This window comes from Oreochromis niloticus, linkage group LG7 (genome assembly GCF_001858045.2).
Source record: "Oreochromis niloticus isolate F11D_XX linkage group LG7, O_niloticus_UMD_NMBU, whole genome shotgun sequence".
In the NCBI taxonomy this organism is placed as follows: domain Eukaryota; kingdom Metazoa; phylum Chordata; class Actinopteri; order Cichliformes; family Cichlidae; genus Oreochromis; species Oreochromis niloticus.
Window position 1 is genome coordinate 17987217 of NC_031972.2, and position 16072 is coordinate 18003288.

General features: G+C 37.7%; 2 protein-coding genes and 1 long non-coding RNA gene across 3 annotated transcripts; 2 read left to right on the forward strand and 1 right to left on the reverse strand.

Annotated features, from left to right (window-relative positions):
• Positions 1 to 2: 2 nt before the first annotated feature.
• On the forward strand, positions 3 to 8065 carry cplx4a (complexin 4a). Its single transcript, XM_003451493.5, has 4 exons — positions 3 to 157; positions 1407 to 3094; positions 4838 to 4925; positions 6953 to 8065. The coding sequence occupies exons 2-4, from the start codon at positions 2931 to 2933 to the stop codon at positions 7178 to 7180; spliced, it is 480 nt and encodes a 159-aa protein (XP_003451541.1). The 5' UTR covers positions 3 to 157; positions 1407 to 2930; the 3' UTR covers positions 7181 to 8065.
• LOC102079156 (uncharacterized) lies at positions 4941 to 9430 on the reverse strand. Its single transcript, XR_266708.3, has 3 exons — positions 9371 to 9430; positions 6891 to 7141; positions 4941 to 5804 (listed from the first exon to the last, which is right to left on the reverse strand). It is a non-coding gene; the product is annotated as an uncharacterized LOC102079156 (long non-coding RNA).
• rx3 (retinal homeobox gene 3) lies at positions 9257 to 15382 on the forward strand. The gene is made up of 4 exons (XM_005456270.3): positions 9257 to 9295; positions 12192 to 12887; positions 13360 to 13595; positions 14480 to 15382. Exons 2-4 carry the CDS (start codon positions 12626 to 12628, stop codon positions 14927 to 14929), a joined length of 948 nt encoding a protein of 315 aa, XP_005456327.1. The 5' UTR covers positions 9257 to 9295; positions 12192 to 12625; the 3' UTR covers positions 14930 to 15382.
• Positions 15383 to 16072: the final 690 nt, after the last annotated feature.

Here is a 16072-nt window from a genome sequence, read left to right on the forward strand (position 1 = left end):
TTCCTGGACACTTTATGGTGTACCTTGCTAATACTGGGTTGAATCCTACTTTGTCTTCAGAACTTCCTTAATTCTAAATGTCAGATTTAACAAGGTGCTAAAAACATTCAACAGACATCTGCACATCCACGACTGGACTCCACTGGACTGTGATTAGGTAACTAGAGGCCATTTTAGTAGAGTGAACTCACATTCATGTTTAATAAACAAATTTAAGATGATCTGTACTTTGTGACATGGCACGTTGTGCTCATGGAAGTATCCATCAGGGGATAGGTACCCTGTGATCATAAAAGGATGGACATGGTCTGCCACAGTACAATACTCAGATTATGATGTTTAAATGACATTGACTTGGTACTAAGGGGCCCAAAGTGTGCAAAGAAAACATTTTTAACTCTAACACAAGCAGCTGGAACCCTTCATATGTATGCAGAAGAGCATTTCTTAATGCACAACACATTGAAGCAGATGGGCTACAGCAGCAGAAGACCACATCAGGTGCAACCCCTATCAACTAAGAAAATGAAACTGAGGCATGACAAATCCATTATGATGTTCACACCAAATTCTGACCCGACCATCCAAATGTTGCAGCACAAATTGAGACTCATCAGATCAGGCAAGATTTTTCCTGTGTTTTCTTATCTGACTTTGGTGAGCCACAGTTTCTTTTCCTTAGCTGACAGAAGTGGCACCTGATGTGGTCTTCTGCTGCTGTAGCCCATCTGCTTCAACATGTTGTGCATTAAGAGATACCTTAATTTTAAAGAGTTGTTCTTGCTGTCCCATCAGCTCGAAGCAGTGTGGCAGTCTTCTGTTCTGATCAACAAGACATTTTCTCCCAGAGAACTACTGCTTTCTGAATATTTTCTGTAATTGTAAACTCTAGATATAGTTGTACAAAATGTATTGACACAAAATGTATTTGTTGTGGGCCTGGGATCAATTTCATGGCAATCCATAAATTGGTTGTTTATTTGACTAGTCTCAATACAGAGACTAGAATGGCAGCTGACCAGATGACTTTGTTAACTAGAACGAAACTACAAAACAAGCAAAACACCGTGTAAAAAAACAAACAAAAAAAATTTGTATTAATTTGTATATTTTGGTATAAAAAGTGAAAAATTCAATTCTTTCAGAGGCAAAAAAGAGCAGATTTACCTCTCTGTGACAGACTGGATGAGAATCAAGTTTTCAAAAAAATTTGCAAAAACTGCAAAAATGAAACTGAGAACCTCATAATTACTTTTTAGAGGATTCACATAAAGCTGAGAAGAAAAAAACTCACATTTGCCATCAACTCTGAGCCAACACTGCATTAAAAGTAAATGAGTGGTTTAAAACAACTTCTGAAAACAACTGTGAATAGTTTCAGAAAGCTCACCATCTCTGGGCTATAGCTCTTGCAGGATGAAGGGAGGTGAAGAAGGAAACTGTTCTCTGGTCCAACAAATCAAAAGCACTTTCAGAAATTATGGACACCATGAGGAGAAATATCCAGCTCGTTACCAGTGCATTTTTTCATAAAAGTGCCATGGGATGGTGGTGGCTTCCTGAGCAGGTAAAGTGATTACAAGTGGGGTAATTATGACCCCATTATTTTTTTAAATAGCAATAATTTCTCTTTATTTGTTTATCATACTGTTCCTTTCCTTTATGGTGTTCAATATATTTTCAAAAAATATATCAGCAGGATTGTACACCCTGTCTCTGGTACTGGTACTTATAAAGCACTTCTCTGCTGTACCTGAGTGGAAAAGCATTACATTCAAAGAACAAGTCTCATTCACCCAATCATACACGCATTCACACAAGTGGTTTTATTTTCCATATTCAGACTCTGATGAATGCAGGTTCATCTCCAGGTTCAGTATCTTGCCCGAGGATACCTCGATACGCTGACTGGAGGAGTACTCAAGGCTCAAAACTACAACTAAAAGAACTGTACGGATCCTCTGGTGTCAGACATCACAGGCCACCATGACAGGTCCCATATCCATCCTCCTATGGCTGAGAGCTGCTTTGAATCCAACATGAATGAGGCCTACACAATCAGGCAGGTGGTTTACATGTTGTGGAGGAGTTCTCTATGATGTTGTTTGATTGTAGTAATGAATTTAAAAAGAAAAAATACTCTTACAATCTATACTCTACTCCCTTTGGTAGAATGAGCACCGCCTAGTTATTAAATCAGCAGAGCAGCTTTCCTAAAATGTTCAGCGTGCAATCATTCGTGTACAGGTTCCTCGCCAAGCTTGAATCTTGATTGAGTGATAGTGAAATGAAATGAAAGGTCCCCACCCCTCCTGTCAATCATCCTCCCACTGAACAATAGCACTGCTTGAGGGATGGCTTCATGGGGATAAACAAGACTCTAATCCTGCTCCTCTCTCTCCACCCTGCTACTCTGCTCTTGGCAGTATAAGCTGCACACGGGCCAACCCGTACTTTACTAATATGATTAAGCAACAGTGGGTGGAAGCCACATATGTGTGGTGACAAACTGAAGACGCCCCACTCCAAAATGATTTTTGACACAAGCGCTTCTCCAACTGTTGCCAAAGAATTACTGTAGTGTCAGAGTTATTCGAAAAACGTCCAGAAAGTCCCGCATGATTTAAAAATAGAGAGAAAACAGGCCATCTGCCTCTTAGTATAGTGAAGCAGGAAGGATTAAATCCAGATTATGGACGAGGCAAAACGTGTGTGCGTTTAAGTTCGTGCATGAGTGTGTGTGTGTGTGGTGTATGTTTCTGTTGCTTGTTGCCAGTGTGTCCTTGGCTCCATAGACAAGCAGCAGGTTAGCTAGAGAGCTACCACTGGATTTAACAGCTATAGGAAGCTGAAGCGAAGGGGAGCAGGATCATATTCATCAGCTCAAAATTCCTCATCGTCGTAAAGAGTAAAGAGTCCCAGAACTGAAGATGGCTTTCTTGATCAAGAGCATGATTGGGAACCCCCTGTCAGGAATGGGTCTTGGTGGTGGAGGTGACAAAGAAGAGGAGGCCACCCCCTCAGATCCAGCCAAAGCCGCAGGGATGACCCGCGAGGAGTATGAAGAGTACCAAAAACAGTTGGTGGAGGAAAAGTAAGTAGCAACATGGAGGGTACCCCCTGTTTTTTTTTTTAAATCACTCCCACAGGCCCACCAAAAACAGTATGGCTGCTGACTGTGCAATCTGACCTTGACGAGCTGTATTCTGTTTCATCTCATTCATTTCTTTCACTATTTTCCCTTTTTAATCTTAATATATGACTTTAATCTTCACACGTTAGCCTCGCTAAATCTTAATGCCAATGTGTATATTATTTCTTTTGAATTTACAATAAGCAAGGTGTGTTTCTGAGCAGTGGATCTGTCACTGAAGGTCACAGAAACTGTACCACCACAGTAAAAATTCTGTAACATTTGATCTTTTTTTAAAAAATCATATTGTTCTACAATATAATCCATCAGGGCTATATGTCATAATGGACTCAGCTCAATGATCTTCTATAATCTGTCATCTGATTCTGCATCGAGAACAGTTATTGCTGACATTTTGAGTGACTTATTCTAATTTTGAATCTAAACAAATAATCAAGCAAAATTTAAAGTACGATGTAAAGAGCATTTTCTCACTTTTTTTCTTTTCTCTTTCTTTCTTGTCTTTAAAAATAAAGTAACATTAAACATTTTTAAATATTGAAATAATGGCATAATGTGAGTTTGCAAATAATTAAATTCAATTAGTTTTTTTAATGCACAGATTCTGCAGCATGAAGCAGATCCATGCAGCCTGTATTACATAACAAGTTTAATCCTGCCTCTCTACTCCCATGTTTGGGTACTTAAATCTGTTTAATTTTGAAAGGTATCAGAAAATGTCTACATTTTTATTAACTGCAGATTCCTAGCATTGATCTAATTCTCCAAAATGATGATTCACACACAAACAGAATTTGTTAAAGAAAGAATATGAAAGATAAATAAGTGCCTCTTCAAAGCACCAATAGGCCATCTGTAATCTGTACAGCTGTGAATAAAATTTCAATAAATGGGAGTTTGTTGGAAATCTTAACCTTAACCACCATGTTGCTTTTTTCACTACAGTTTAAATCGTGGTGTCTTGGCTTGATTTCAAATCTGCCTGACTCAGTCTAGCCTAATAATCCCATCTTTAATTGGCTGAGGGAAAGTACACGAGCTTTGTCTCAAAAATGCAGGAATATTCAGAGTCTGGCAGACTGCAGGCTGCTGGAAAATCACGATCATCACGTTTTTAAGTTATCACTGGTAACCTGAAATCATGATTCAAAGATCAAAATATCATCTTCAGAAAAAAGTTTAAATGTTGTTTATAATGTTACAGTGTAATAATTTATATATTAAATACATGTATTTTCTTGCTGAGCAGTAGTCTCAGCATGTACTTCATCTTTTACAGTTATAAGTGTTAAACTCGGGCAGCATACATCGAGAAATATTGTATTATTTTTATTATAAGAAATATTAATTTTACATATTTTACATGTTTTTTAAAAGCTGCAAAATGAGAAAAAAATTTATATGTTAAATATTAAAAAAGAACAGCTATACCATATATGTCTACTAAACTTAACTTTATGAAAACCGCTATTAGATACAGCATGAGCTAATAGGCAAACTAGCAGTAACTAAATTGTACTTTTTTATATATTTAACTAAATATTGAGAGCCTGTAGGTGAAATGAGCCATGTTAGTATATTATTAACTGGAGGATGCACATTTGTGGTTCCGGAAAACTTTGAATTATGACTAATGGCCAACACTGAAGGATAATTTACTAATAACATTTTTTTGCCCCTAAGGATGGAGAGAGATGCAGATTTCTTGCATAAGAAGGCAGAGAGGGCAACACTGAGGGTGTGCCTCAGAGAAAAATACAGACTCCCAAAGGTAAGTGTACCCATATTTTTTTACTTTTAGTTTGGGGATTTACTCAAGTTTGGTACAGATTCATTATATTAATTAAGGCTGTGTCAGGTTCCATGAAATCTGAATAATTTTCATTGCTTTTTGATGATTCTCGCTAGTACACCATTGTCTACTAATATAGTAAATTACAGTTCTTGGTTTACTTGAGTTAATAGACTTCAAAGATGCACTTTCAATACAAGAGTTCACTTTTGCAAGCATTTTAGAAACATATGAACATTCAATATATTTTCATAGAAGCTAGCTATAAACAGAGGTGAGTACAATTAAAATTGCAAATATAAATATATTAATATACCTAATAGCCCCTGGTGGTTTTGGTTTAAAAGAAAACATTAAAACATGCTTATACTGTATCCGCTCACAATAAATGTGTTTTACATTGTTTAAATATAATTTTTTAATTAGATTACAGGTATTTATGAGGGATTTTTTAAGGATTAGGGCAGGTAATAATAATTGACAACCCTTTATTAGCTTTATTGGGAAAGAAAATAAGATGGCTGAGCTAAGTGCCCTGTCTGCAGGTAGAAATAGCTACTTCATGGTTGGTTTAGGTTATCTTAGTCTAATAGTAGTGCTTGGCAGCTCCGGCCTGGACAACAGGAGGTAGAAGTCATGCCAGTAGATTAGTGGAAAAAGAGATTCAGCCAGCGTCCTGGAGACGTTAGCCTATGTGTTGCGCACTGCACCTTGAGTCGGACAAAGCCAATTGCCACTGAACAGGTGTCCCAGGCTCATCAGGAAGCACCAAAGTGATTCAGAGTGATCTGGCTTTAAGAAACAGCAGCATCTACTTTAGAGGGTTCAAAGCGAGCTATTCCAGGATTTCCAAGGACTCTGAAAAGAAAAATAAATTGTAATGGAAGGAGAAAAAAAGGTATGGTAGATTTCTTTAACACCATTTAAAGCTAAAGACCAACAGAGTGACCTTTAATTTGATAAACATGATTAACCATGTGTTCTTTGGTGGAAATGGCAAAATAAGTTTCTGTTACAGGTTTTCTAACATCGTGATTGTTATTTATCTAAATGAAGTGATGACCTTGGCTGCCGGAGGTGTTTCTAACGATCTCTTGCAGCAGGCATGTCATTGTTTGTGTTTCTGTTTCAAACGGCAAATGGATTTCTTAGCACTGTTTTTCTTTTAAATTAAAACCACATAATTATCATAAGGATAATGGCTGAAAGAAGTACATGCAAATGTAATTATGCTTGGAGAATGATGGCTACATCGCTCATCACTCTTAACGGGAACAAAGGTCAAAGTGTTTTTACTGGAGATTAGCATTTGAAATAGATTTTTCAGCAACAATAAAAAAGCAAAATCATTCTTTGAATTATGTGAAGCAGACAATATGAATGAAAACATTGGTGTGGTAAGAAATAGGAATGAGGTCTCGTGCAAGGCTATAGAGGATATCTTTAGATTCTAATAGGAAAGGATAAAGCAGGTCTGCGATAATCCCTCAGATTGAACTTTAAAGTACCGGTAGTCACAGCACAGTGCCTATTGCATGACTATTCCAGATATTAAGTGATTAGATTTTGTTTGTTGGAAAAAAAAAAGGCTTTAAATTTTGCATCTTTTCTGATGCAGTGACACATGAAGTGTGGCAGTGTGGATAATAACGTCAGATGAGACTCGTGCCTGCTTGATAAAAACACAGACAGCCGTAATATCCTCGAGTGCAGTTACTTGAACGTGGATTAAGACAGATATCAGAGTCTATCTGTTTGTCTTTGGCCTTGTTTTTAACTTTGCTTGTTTACAATTTGATTTCAAACCCAGAAAAATGTTCCTAATTTGAAAATAAATGGGGTAAAAGGTAGATCTTTAAAAAGCCCGTTCAATTCCCTTTGTAAGAATTCAACATAAAATATAGAAATCCAGTGATTGCTGTCGTGTCATGAATCAACTATCACCTTAACGCACTGATGTTCCTGGATTCTGACCGTGCTCTCTGTTCTGATGTTGTCACGTGCAGAGCGAGCAGGATGAGAACATGATCGAGATGGCCGGGGATGACGTGGACGTGCCCGAGGAGCTGCTCAAGATGGTGGATGAGGACGCTACGGAGGAGGAAGGCAAAGACTCCCTCCTGGGTCAAATTCAAAACTTGCAGAACATGGACATGGACCAGCTGAAGGAGAAGGCCTCGGCGACGGTCACCGAGCTGAAGACCAAAGCAGAAGAGAAGTGTTCCGTCATGTGAGTGGCCAGAGAGGGCATGTGGGTTCGCAAAGTCGGGAAGAAGAAGAAGAAGAGAGAAGAGAGGAATGAATATCACCACTTCCTGGGAAAAAAAACACGTCTGGGATTCAGTCAAAACGTAAAAATGCCTGCAAAGTATTCATTTTTCTTCTAAGAACTAAAAAGGCATTATCTTCACCAGGGTGTTATATCTTTACCACAACCAGTCTGCATCTATTTAAGAATATACACTAAAGGTTTCCATGTCAGCTGATTACTCGGTGGGTAATCGTTTCCAACTTTCCATAAAAACAAAATAATACTATTTTAAATCCTGTGCTGAGTGCCCTATCCACTCCCTCCCCCTCATTACCGTTTAGACAAGAAATCTAGAAAAGTACATTTTCCTGATCCACTGCCACGGATGATTTCTTTTCATAATTCCTCCATAAAGCTACAGGCCCTGATATATTTTGAAATTTGTATTTGTCATATAATATTGACTTTTTTCTCTGTTTATCAAAAAAATGTAAATGTTTAATCTCTAAAATTGTTTTGCGGTTCATGAAATAACCAAGACTTATTAAACCAATCCTGTCTGCTAATTTCCACTTTCCTTTTGGTTTCATGGTGATTCTAGATTTGTTTTTTCTTTTGTATGTGGTGTTGAACTAATGAAATTTAGTCTTTTTTTCTGTCGGTGTTACTACAAAAGGTGATCTACACAAGTTTTGACATTATAGTTGTAATAAAACTGTTGTGTCTGACACATTTGCTGAGACATTTGCAGATTTGCACAAACTGTAATTTCAAAATCATTACAATAAAATCAATGCTCATAAACGCTTAAAACACACATGGTGGCTACACTGAGAAAACTTTAAATAAAGACATATGTGGAATACAAGTAACGTGTCGGTTTGCATTGTTAAGCTTGAGATATCTTCTTAAATATCTGACATTTTTGTGTGTCAGTTATATCCAGCAATTTAAAAGGAAACACCTTGTTATGAATGTACTGTAGGCCTATATGGTAATGTGACTTTATAATCAGACTTAGTGGCTTTTAAACTGGTCAGCCAAGCAGAAATTCTGTTGTACAGACATCAAATATTTAAGATTAAGTAACTATAATCCCATCTACTGAATCAGGGCTAATGCAGTAAGTAAAGAAATAGGTCTTAATTTAATTGAGCATTATCCAAATAGTTTGGAACTATAAGGCAGAAAAGGATGGGGGCTGGGGGGACAGTGAGTCACAACCTGAGGAGTTTCACATGAACCCAAGATGTGGATTTGTAAAGTCTGGAGATTACATCTAATAGGATCAGCACAGCCAAGGTTGTCAGCCTGTGCTGTCCTCCTCTGTTTCTCTCCAGATGAGAGGACAAACTCAGGTTTTGAAAAACCAAATATCTAATTCTCCTTTTTACAGAACAAGGAAGTACTAGCTTGGAATATTTCCATAACACCCCCATTCACCCAACAAAACTTTTGCAGTTTAAAAATGCTTGCAGACATGCTTGTGCAGTGTGAAACAAATGGGGATTTAAGAATGAAAATATATTCATTTCTAACTATTTAAAGAGTTAGCAAAAAGTAATGGCTAAACAGTTTAAGCTAACATACTTAGCTTAAAGCAAGCGATGCACTGTTAAAGTATACTTTTTCTTAAATTGAGAAATATACTGTTGCTAAAAAATAACCAGTTATAACGGACAATTATATGATTACCCATGAGTATTGATATACATAGCTAAAAGTAAGAGCTAAAGCACTGAAATAATAATGGATAAATGCAAACAATAACACTAGTTAGCTAAGCATAATGGCTTAACGGTTGAAATTGTTAGCTCCTTAAGGTGCTACACAGAGAAACTGACTCACCTATGAGTGCAGCCAGTGCAGGTTTAACAAAATATTAAGCAAATATTAAGGAGCAGAAGTTCTGTTTGTTGCTTAAAACTGTTTGGAGGAGTCTTTCTACGGTGGCCCTGAGAGGCCACAAAACACAACGGAAATATGAAAAACAACAACGGAAATAGCAAAAAAACAAAACAGAAATAGGAAAAAACGGATTTCCAAAAGGGAGGGGAGACAATAACCCAACGGACCAGTTGCAGGAACCCAAAACATGGTAGGTGTGTTTTATCATGATTCATATAATACTGATGACGGATTTTTAGGCTAATATTTAGGCTAACACACTTACCTCTCATCTTTTCTTTCCTCACAAAACCGATAGATCCTCCACTTCTTTTAAGTGTCCAATTCCAATTCTTAGCATATTTTGGTTCCTGCAACTGGTCCGTTGGGTTATTGTCTCCCCAGAAACACTTCCCTTGTGGTTTTGGAAATCCGTTTTTTCCTATTTCTGTTTCCGTTTTTCCAATTTCTGTTTTCTTTTTTCCTATTTCCGTTGTCGTTTTTCATATTTCCGTGGTGTTTCGTTTGCTTTTGCTGCATTTTTCTTAGAGCTGGTGTTTTCTTCAGTTGCAGTCCGTTTGGCCTCTCAGGGCCACCGTATCTTTCTCCTGGGCGTACACTCGCAGCTTAATTAGAGTTACCTGTCAGTTGAGTTATGCTCACTGATGCACTGTGGCGACAGAAAAACCTTTATTAATAAGTCAAGGCTTTTAATTATTCCCCAGAAGGTCACAGCATTGGTCAGGATGAGCATAATGTAAATCACAATCTTTACTTTTCTACACATCAGATGGAGGAGTTTCCACTAAGTCACCACAGTAAATCTATTGTTAAACCACTTGTTACACTGGACCTGCAGTGGAGCTCTTGGGACAGTTTTAATTTAATAAAGTGCATTTAGTGTAAAGTTAAAATCAGGAAATCATCACTAAAATTCAAACTCAAATTCACCAAAAACACAGTCAACATAATGGTAATGTTTATTATTAATTCATTATTCAGGATATTATTACCTTGTAGAACTTATCGGTAACTAAAATGGTTTTCCCCTATCCCAATGTTGTATTTTTCTATCTAGAATAATGATCTTTTCAACTAAACTATTTAAATACTGTACTTTGTACCTATCCATTCGACTGTATCCCCAAGCCATGCTTAAACTTGGGAATTAATTTTCAACAAAGTAAAATCTAAATCATACACAATCCAGTTTTTCAGTGTTGTTTTATTTCTTCAAAGTACATAAATGGATTAATAAATGAAATGCCAAAGTACAATCCTACATGGGGTATCACATCATTTACACACATCAACAATGTGTGCAAAGTTTTTCATAAGGTTCTGTCCTTATGATGTAACAGTTATGTTTATTTTTAGCTTTTTTTAGGCCTTTTTGCTTTTATTTTTAATAGGAGAGTAAAGTAAGCAAGAAGGTAGGGGAGGAGAGCGAAGAGGAAAACAAGCAGGGGACACAAACCCAGGGTACTGTAGTGAGGATAATAGCCTTTGGTATATAAGTTGTTTCCTTAACCAGCTGAATTATAGCAGCATCAAAGTTAAGAAAAAAATGTTGCTTTCTTATTGAGAGCTGATGAGAGCGAGGAGGCTGATATCACTAACAAACAGTTCGGCAAAGTTGGGTCAACAATATGAGACGAAAGGAAAGCCGCTAACGTTACTCAGTCTACAAGTACCTCTGTTTTTACTGACCCCTTTGTCAGTTATATAACCAAATATAAAACCACAAAATGACCAGGTTTTGGATTTGCTTTAATTAGATGTAAGTAAATGTTTTGTACAGAAGCTGGGCTGTTTTCTCCTGTTTACAGTTTTCATGCTAAATATTTGGCTTCTGGATATTTACAATACAGATGTGAGAGGAGTATCAATCTTCCTCTCACTCCCCCTCCCTCAACAAGTTCAAATTTCAATCTCTAATTTAGAATAATCTGAAAAACTCAGGGTTTTGTTTTGGTTTGATTTTTGATGACATTTAGTAGATTTAGGCCTCTTTGATGAGCAACAGACCACACAGATGTTTGAGGCTGTCATCACTGCTGTTATAGGTTGATTTTTTTTTCATGCTTTTACATTTTACCACAGATGCTTTTAAATAAGACTAAGAAATCTGCAACTGCAAAATACTTAGCGTATTACACTGACAAAAATCTTAGTTTAGCCTGTATGGAAGCAAATTTTAAGTCAGCTAAGTGTTTGTGACATAAGTGACATTTTGAAAATGAAACAAAAAAATCTTAAATGTTTTTTCAGAACCATCTCAATAAACAGAAGACGACTTTTAGTGATATGTGGGCTGCACATGTCTCCAACAACCCCTTTTCCAAGCAGCTATCACTGTTAACTCACAAATAAATTTGTGAGCCCTGCACTTCTGTCTCTTGGCTTAAAGGTTTGGTCTTTTGGACAAAAACATAATCGAAGATCATCATCTGCAAGTTGCAATTTGTCTTATATGATTGCATCGTGTGTGCAACAAAACACTGAGAGCATCTTCTGTAAAAGTTTTGCTGGCACTTGTCTTTTTCTTTCCGTTTGCATCTCTCTCTGTTTTTGTGCCCCCTCGTCTCTGTGGCAAACAAAGGATAAGGTCACCTTCTTTAATTAGGAAAAGCTAAATAGTTTTAGGGGTTTTAACTCTTTTGAGTAAAATAATGTAATCCCCTTAAGCAGGATTACCACACTGATGTCAATCTTTGTTTGCCGTTAAGTGGCTATAGCACAAATATGTTATTGTTTGGGCTTTGTTAACCTCTTTGACTCGACACTTACAGGAACCCGTTTTTAAAAGGAACCTTGTTGACAAATCATTAAGCGGTTTAATTGATTTTTAATGAGTGTATTAAATAATTTAAGTTGCTTTCAGTCGTGTGTCAGTAGGTGGATGACCTTTTCTCTTTCGTCAATAAAGCAAATAATCTTTGAACTGAAGGGAACGTCTCTTCATTTTTGGCAACAATATCTTGACGCTTTGATTAAATATTAAGCTGCCATCTTGCAATCCCTGTCCTCACCAGAAATCTTGTAATTATGATTTTGTTGTACCTAAATCTGTGGGCCTAATCTGCCCTCTCTTTTTCCCCCCACAGACTGACATGAACATGACATCTGGAGGAGTAGAAAGATGGTTTTAAGATTTATGTAAGTAGGTTTAGAGCCAGCACCGACTCATGCACTTGTGACGGGGAGGAGTTAGGCAGGGTGTGGAGGCTGGTGCCCGCAATGGTCGCACTGCCACCCCTAAATCCAGCAGGGCCAAATCCAACAGGACGTCCCCTCTCTGACGTGCAGCGGGGGTGCCGCATGAGCAGGGGGTCTTAGAGCAGGCGCTACTTTAAAAGCCGGCTCCGAAGATGCTCCACAACCACCGAGCAAGATACCTGGTACTTGTGCGCAAGTTTTCCAACGTCGCCCGACATTAAGCTACAACTTTATCAAAAGGGGTAATACATCTGAGAAGAAGTCAGAGTGTTTTGTTATTATTTTTTTTACTTTTGGATATTTTTTCTGGACTTATCAACCAATGTGGCTTCTTGGATCAACTACCCAAGTAATGATGATGGATGAGCGCATGTCTCCCTCCGCACGCTGCGTCCAGAGCCCGGGAAGCAACCCGTCCACTGTCCACAGCATAGAGGCTATACTGGGATTTAAAGAAGACACCATATTCCACAAGTCAGCCTCCTGTAACGTGACGGAAAGAGTCCAGGTCAAAGACGCTGAGCGCAACGGGAATGGAATAGTGAGCCAAACGAAGAAAACCCATTACTCGGAAAGTTGTGACAGTAAGTAAATTCGGTTTTCTTCACATTTAGTCCCGCGTCAGTCAATCTGAGTGCAAAAACAATATGCTGAAAATATGCAGACATCCTGTGGTTTAGTTTGGAAAGTTGTTTAAAGTCCAGATAAAGTAACACCTGAAGGAAATCAAAATGTATTTTATAAAATACATTTTGATCTCGATTTTGATATTGGTGCAAAGGTTCTTTTCTTTAAAAAATAGATACAAAAATACAAACGAAATAATGAATGTTTAACTAAATACATTAAAAATTTTAAACAAATCTAAAATAATAATAATAAAATATGTATATATATATATATATATATATATATATATATATATTTATTTTTTTTTAAAGCCACATTGAACTGGAAAAAGTGGAGTTGCCATTTTATTTTGAAAAGCGAATTTTAACTCGGCTAAAACTTCCAGTCCCGGTGTTTGACTTCTTCCACCGCCTCCTCTCCTCACAGGTGTGTGTTGTGGCAGCAGCACCGGCGAAGCCTCCGTGTGCCCGGACTCACCGGACAGAGACGGCAAACTGTCCGACGACGAAAGCCACAAGAAGAAGCACCGACGGAACCGGACCACCTTCACCACCTTCCAGCTCCACGAACTAGAGCGAGCTTTCGAGAAGTCCCACTACCCGGACGTGTACAGCAGAGAGGAGCTGGCCCTGAAAGTGAACCTGCCCGAGGTCCGGGTGCAGGTATGTCCCCGAAGCAAAACCACTTGTTTTATTTTATTGCAAGTACCTTTTATTATATTGAAGACCGTTAGGCCTGTAAGTCAAACCATAATGATGACGGTTCATATGCTTATAAGGCTAAAGAAAAAATAATAATAATTAGATCTTTTTAGATTAAATTTAATATATTTATTGTAGATTTCTGAATATTTATATTATCTTTTAGAAATGTAGAGAAACGACGGGTTCGTTTGATTTGCAAAAAATTATCTTTGGATGCCTATAAGATCAGAAATATGATTGGAATATTAAAACGATCATAAATGTTTAATAAAAGTGACAACAGTGGATTTTTTTTTTTATCTAAGAGGAAATGCTTATTTATTTATTTGAATTGTAACCACGCAAAATAGGAATCAAATTTATAAAAATTAAAAAAAATAAATTAATAAATAAATATTGATCTTGTCTTTATGTTTTTTAAACATTTGAAAGAAATTTGAAAAATGGAATTTGAATCAATTTCTAAATCAGTTTCACTTTATTGTTTGTGCAGTGAAACAGCTCCATGCAAAGTGCTGGAATCAAAAAGTTTCCACTGACACTATATTTAATTCCTTTCTTCTGCATTCATGTTAAAAAAAAAAAGACTGAAATTATATCTAAAGAAACTTTAACAAACTCAGTTTAAATAACCTGCAGTACTATGTTTCACATTCTAAATTATAGAGGTTGCAGTTTACATTTATGACTGATTTTGGGCCTAAAAGTTGTATTTTTCTGCATTTCTACTGGCTACTGGATCAATTCATAGACCTCATTTCTTTTTCAGGTATAAATCAAACTTTTAGGGAAAAGTTTTATCAAGATAGACAGATGATTAAAAAAAATATTTATATTTTCAGGTTTGGTTCCAAAACCGGCGAGCGAAGTGGCGTCGACAGGAGAAGCTGGAGGTGAGCTCCATCAAGCTTCAGGACACCCCTTCCTCGTCTCTGCTCTCTTTCAGTCGTTCTCCCACCAGCTCTCTGGGCTCCGGGCTGCAGCTGGAGCCCTGGCTCTCCACCCCGATCACCACCTCCACTTCGCTGCAGTCGCTCCCGGGCTTCATCGGCAACTCGCAGGGCCTCCCAGGCACTTACACGCCTTCTCCTCCTCCTCCCATGCCCTCTTCCTTGCCGTCATCCTTCCTCAACTCCCCACCCCTGGGACACAGCTCTCACCTGCCTCACATCAGCTCTATGTGCCTCCCGCCCCCGGCATACCAGTGCTCAGCTGATCCGAGGAACTCCAGTATTGCTTCACTGAGGATGAAGGCTAAGGAGCACATTCAGTCTATTGGGAAGACATGGTGATGTCGGGTGGACTTTAAGACCCCTGATGAATCTTTTCGGAGAAATCTGGCTTCATTTTCATGATGGGATTGTATTTTTTTTAAAGACTGACAATTCGAGCTGCCCTTTGGAATTCAAGACATCTACACGTACAACTTTGTGGGAAACTTGTGACACTAAATGTGAAATTCCTGTAAATATGAAGCCGTCTCTTGTCCTTTGTCTTCTCTGTAAATTGTTTTATTGTATCAACCAGCCCAGTCCACATCTCATCCAGTGTTACTGCCAATAGAACAAGTACAGAGCCTACTGAAAACTCACCAATGCCTGTTTATGCTTCCTCTTGTAAATGGATAAAAGGAGCATTTTAAATCTTTACTCGTTTCCGAGTCTGAATCATAAAATAAATGTATCAAATGGGATTACTTTCCTTATGCAATAAATTGTTTGTGTACAAATACATTAACGAATTTATGATTTCTCCCGTTTTCATGCGTAATTTGAGATGTCTGACAGAATGAAATGATGGTAGATTAAGTTTCCATCAGGAAATGCATTCATTACCTGCAGAGGTGTCTTCAGTATCACACTTGTGTAACGATAAAAAAAATTCTGCACATGTTATATGGAAAATGTTAAAATTAGTCCTGTACAGCGGTGAAAGGTCAGTAGACCAGGGGAACTGCATTATTTAAATAAAACCATTCCTACTGTGAATCTAAGTATACAGATTCATGCTTCTGAATTATTAAAAAACATATGGCGGGTTTGTTACACACAACAGGCTTAAACTCACCCACTTTCTCTATCCGTTTAGGAGAATGAGTCCCTCAACCCACTTATTTCCTCCTCATTAACTCCTGTAAACTTTATCCCATTCGCTCCTGGGATTAAACCCATAATGGGGGTGAAAGTGGCTTGTACTTCTATTGTTTGCCAATCATCCTTAACAAATGAGTGAAAAAGAAGCAGAGTGAAAACTTTCCTCTGGCTTTAAGAGAAAACTGTGCGTGTGTGTGTGCGTTTGTGTGTGTGTGTGTGTGTGTGTGTGTGTGTGTGTGTGTAAACCAAATTGTTGCAATTAGCACATCCTTCTGTCTGCAACTCCTGAGGGATGATAATTATCATTAATCCAACTACCCAAAACACACACACACACACACA

Coding starts and splice junctions, on each gene's coding strand:
- rx3 (XM_005456270.3), top strand. CDS start 12,626: ATGTGGCTTCTTGGATCAACTACCCAAGTAATGATGATGGATGAGCGC. Junction 12,888..13,359: donor TTACTCGGAAAGTTGTGACA/GTAAGTAAATTC, acceptor CTCTCCTCACAG/GTGTGTGTTGTGGCAGCAGC. Junction 13,596..14,479: donor TGCCCGAGGTCCGGGTGCAG/GTATGTCCCCGA, acceptor TTATATTTTCAG/GTTTGGTTCCAAAACCGGCG.
- cplx4a (XM_003451493.5), top strand. CDS start 2,931: ATGGCTTTCTTGATCAAGAGCATGATTGGGAACCCCCTGTCAGGAATG. Junction 3,095..4,837: donor AAACAGTTGGTGGAGGAAAA/GTAAGTAGCAAC, acceptor TTTGCCCCTAAG/GATGGAGAGAGATGCAGATT. Junction 4,926..6,952: donor AAAAATACAGACTCCCAAAG/GTAAGTGTACCC, acceptor TGTCACGTGCAG/AGCGAGCAGGATGAGAACAT.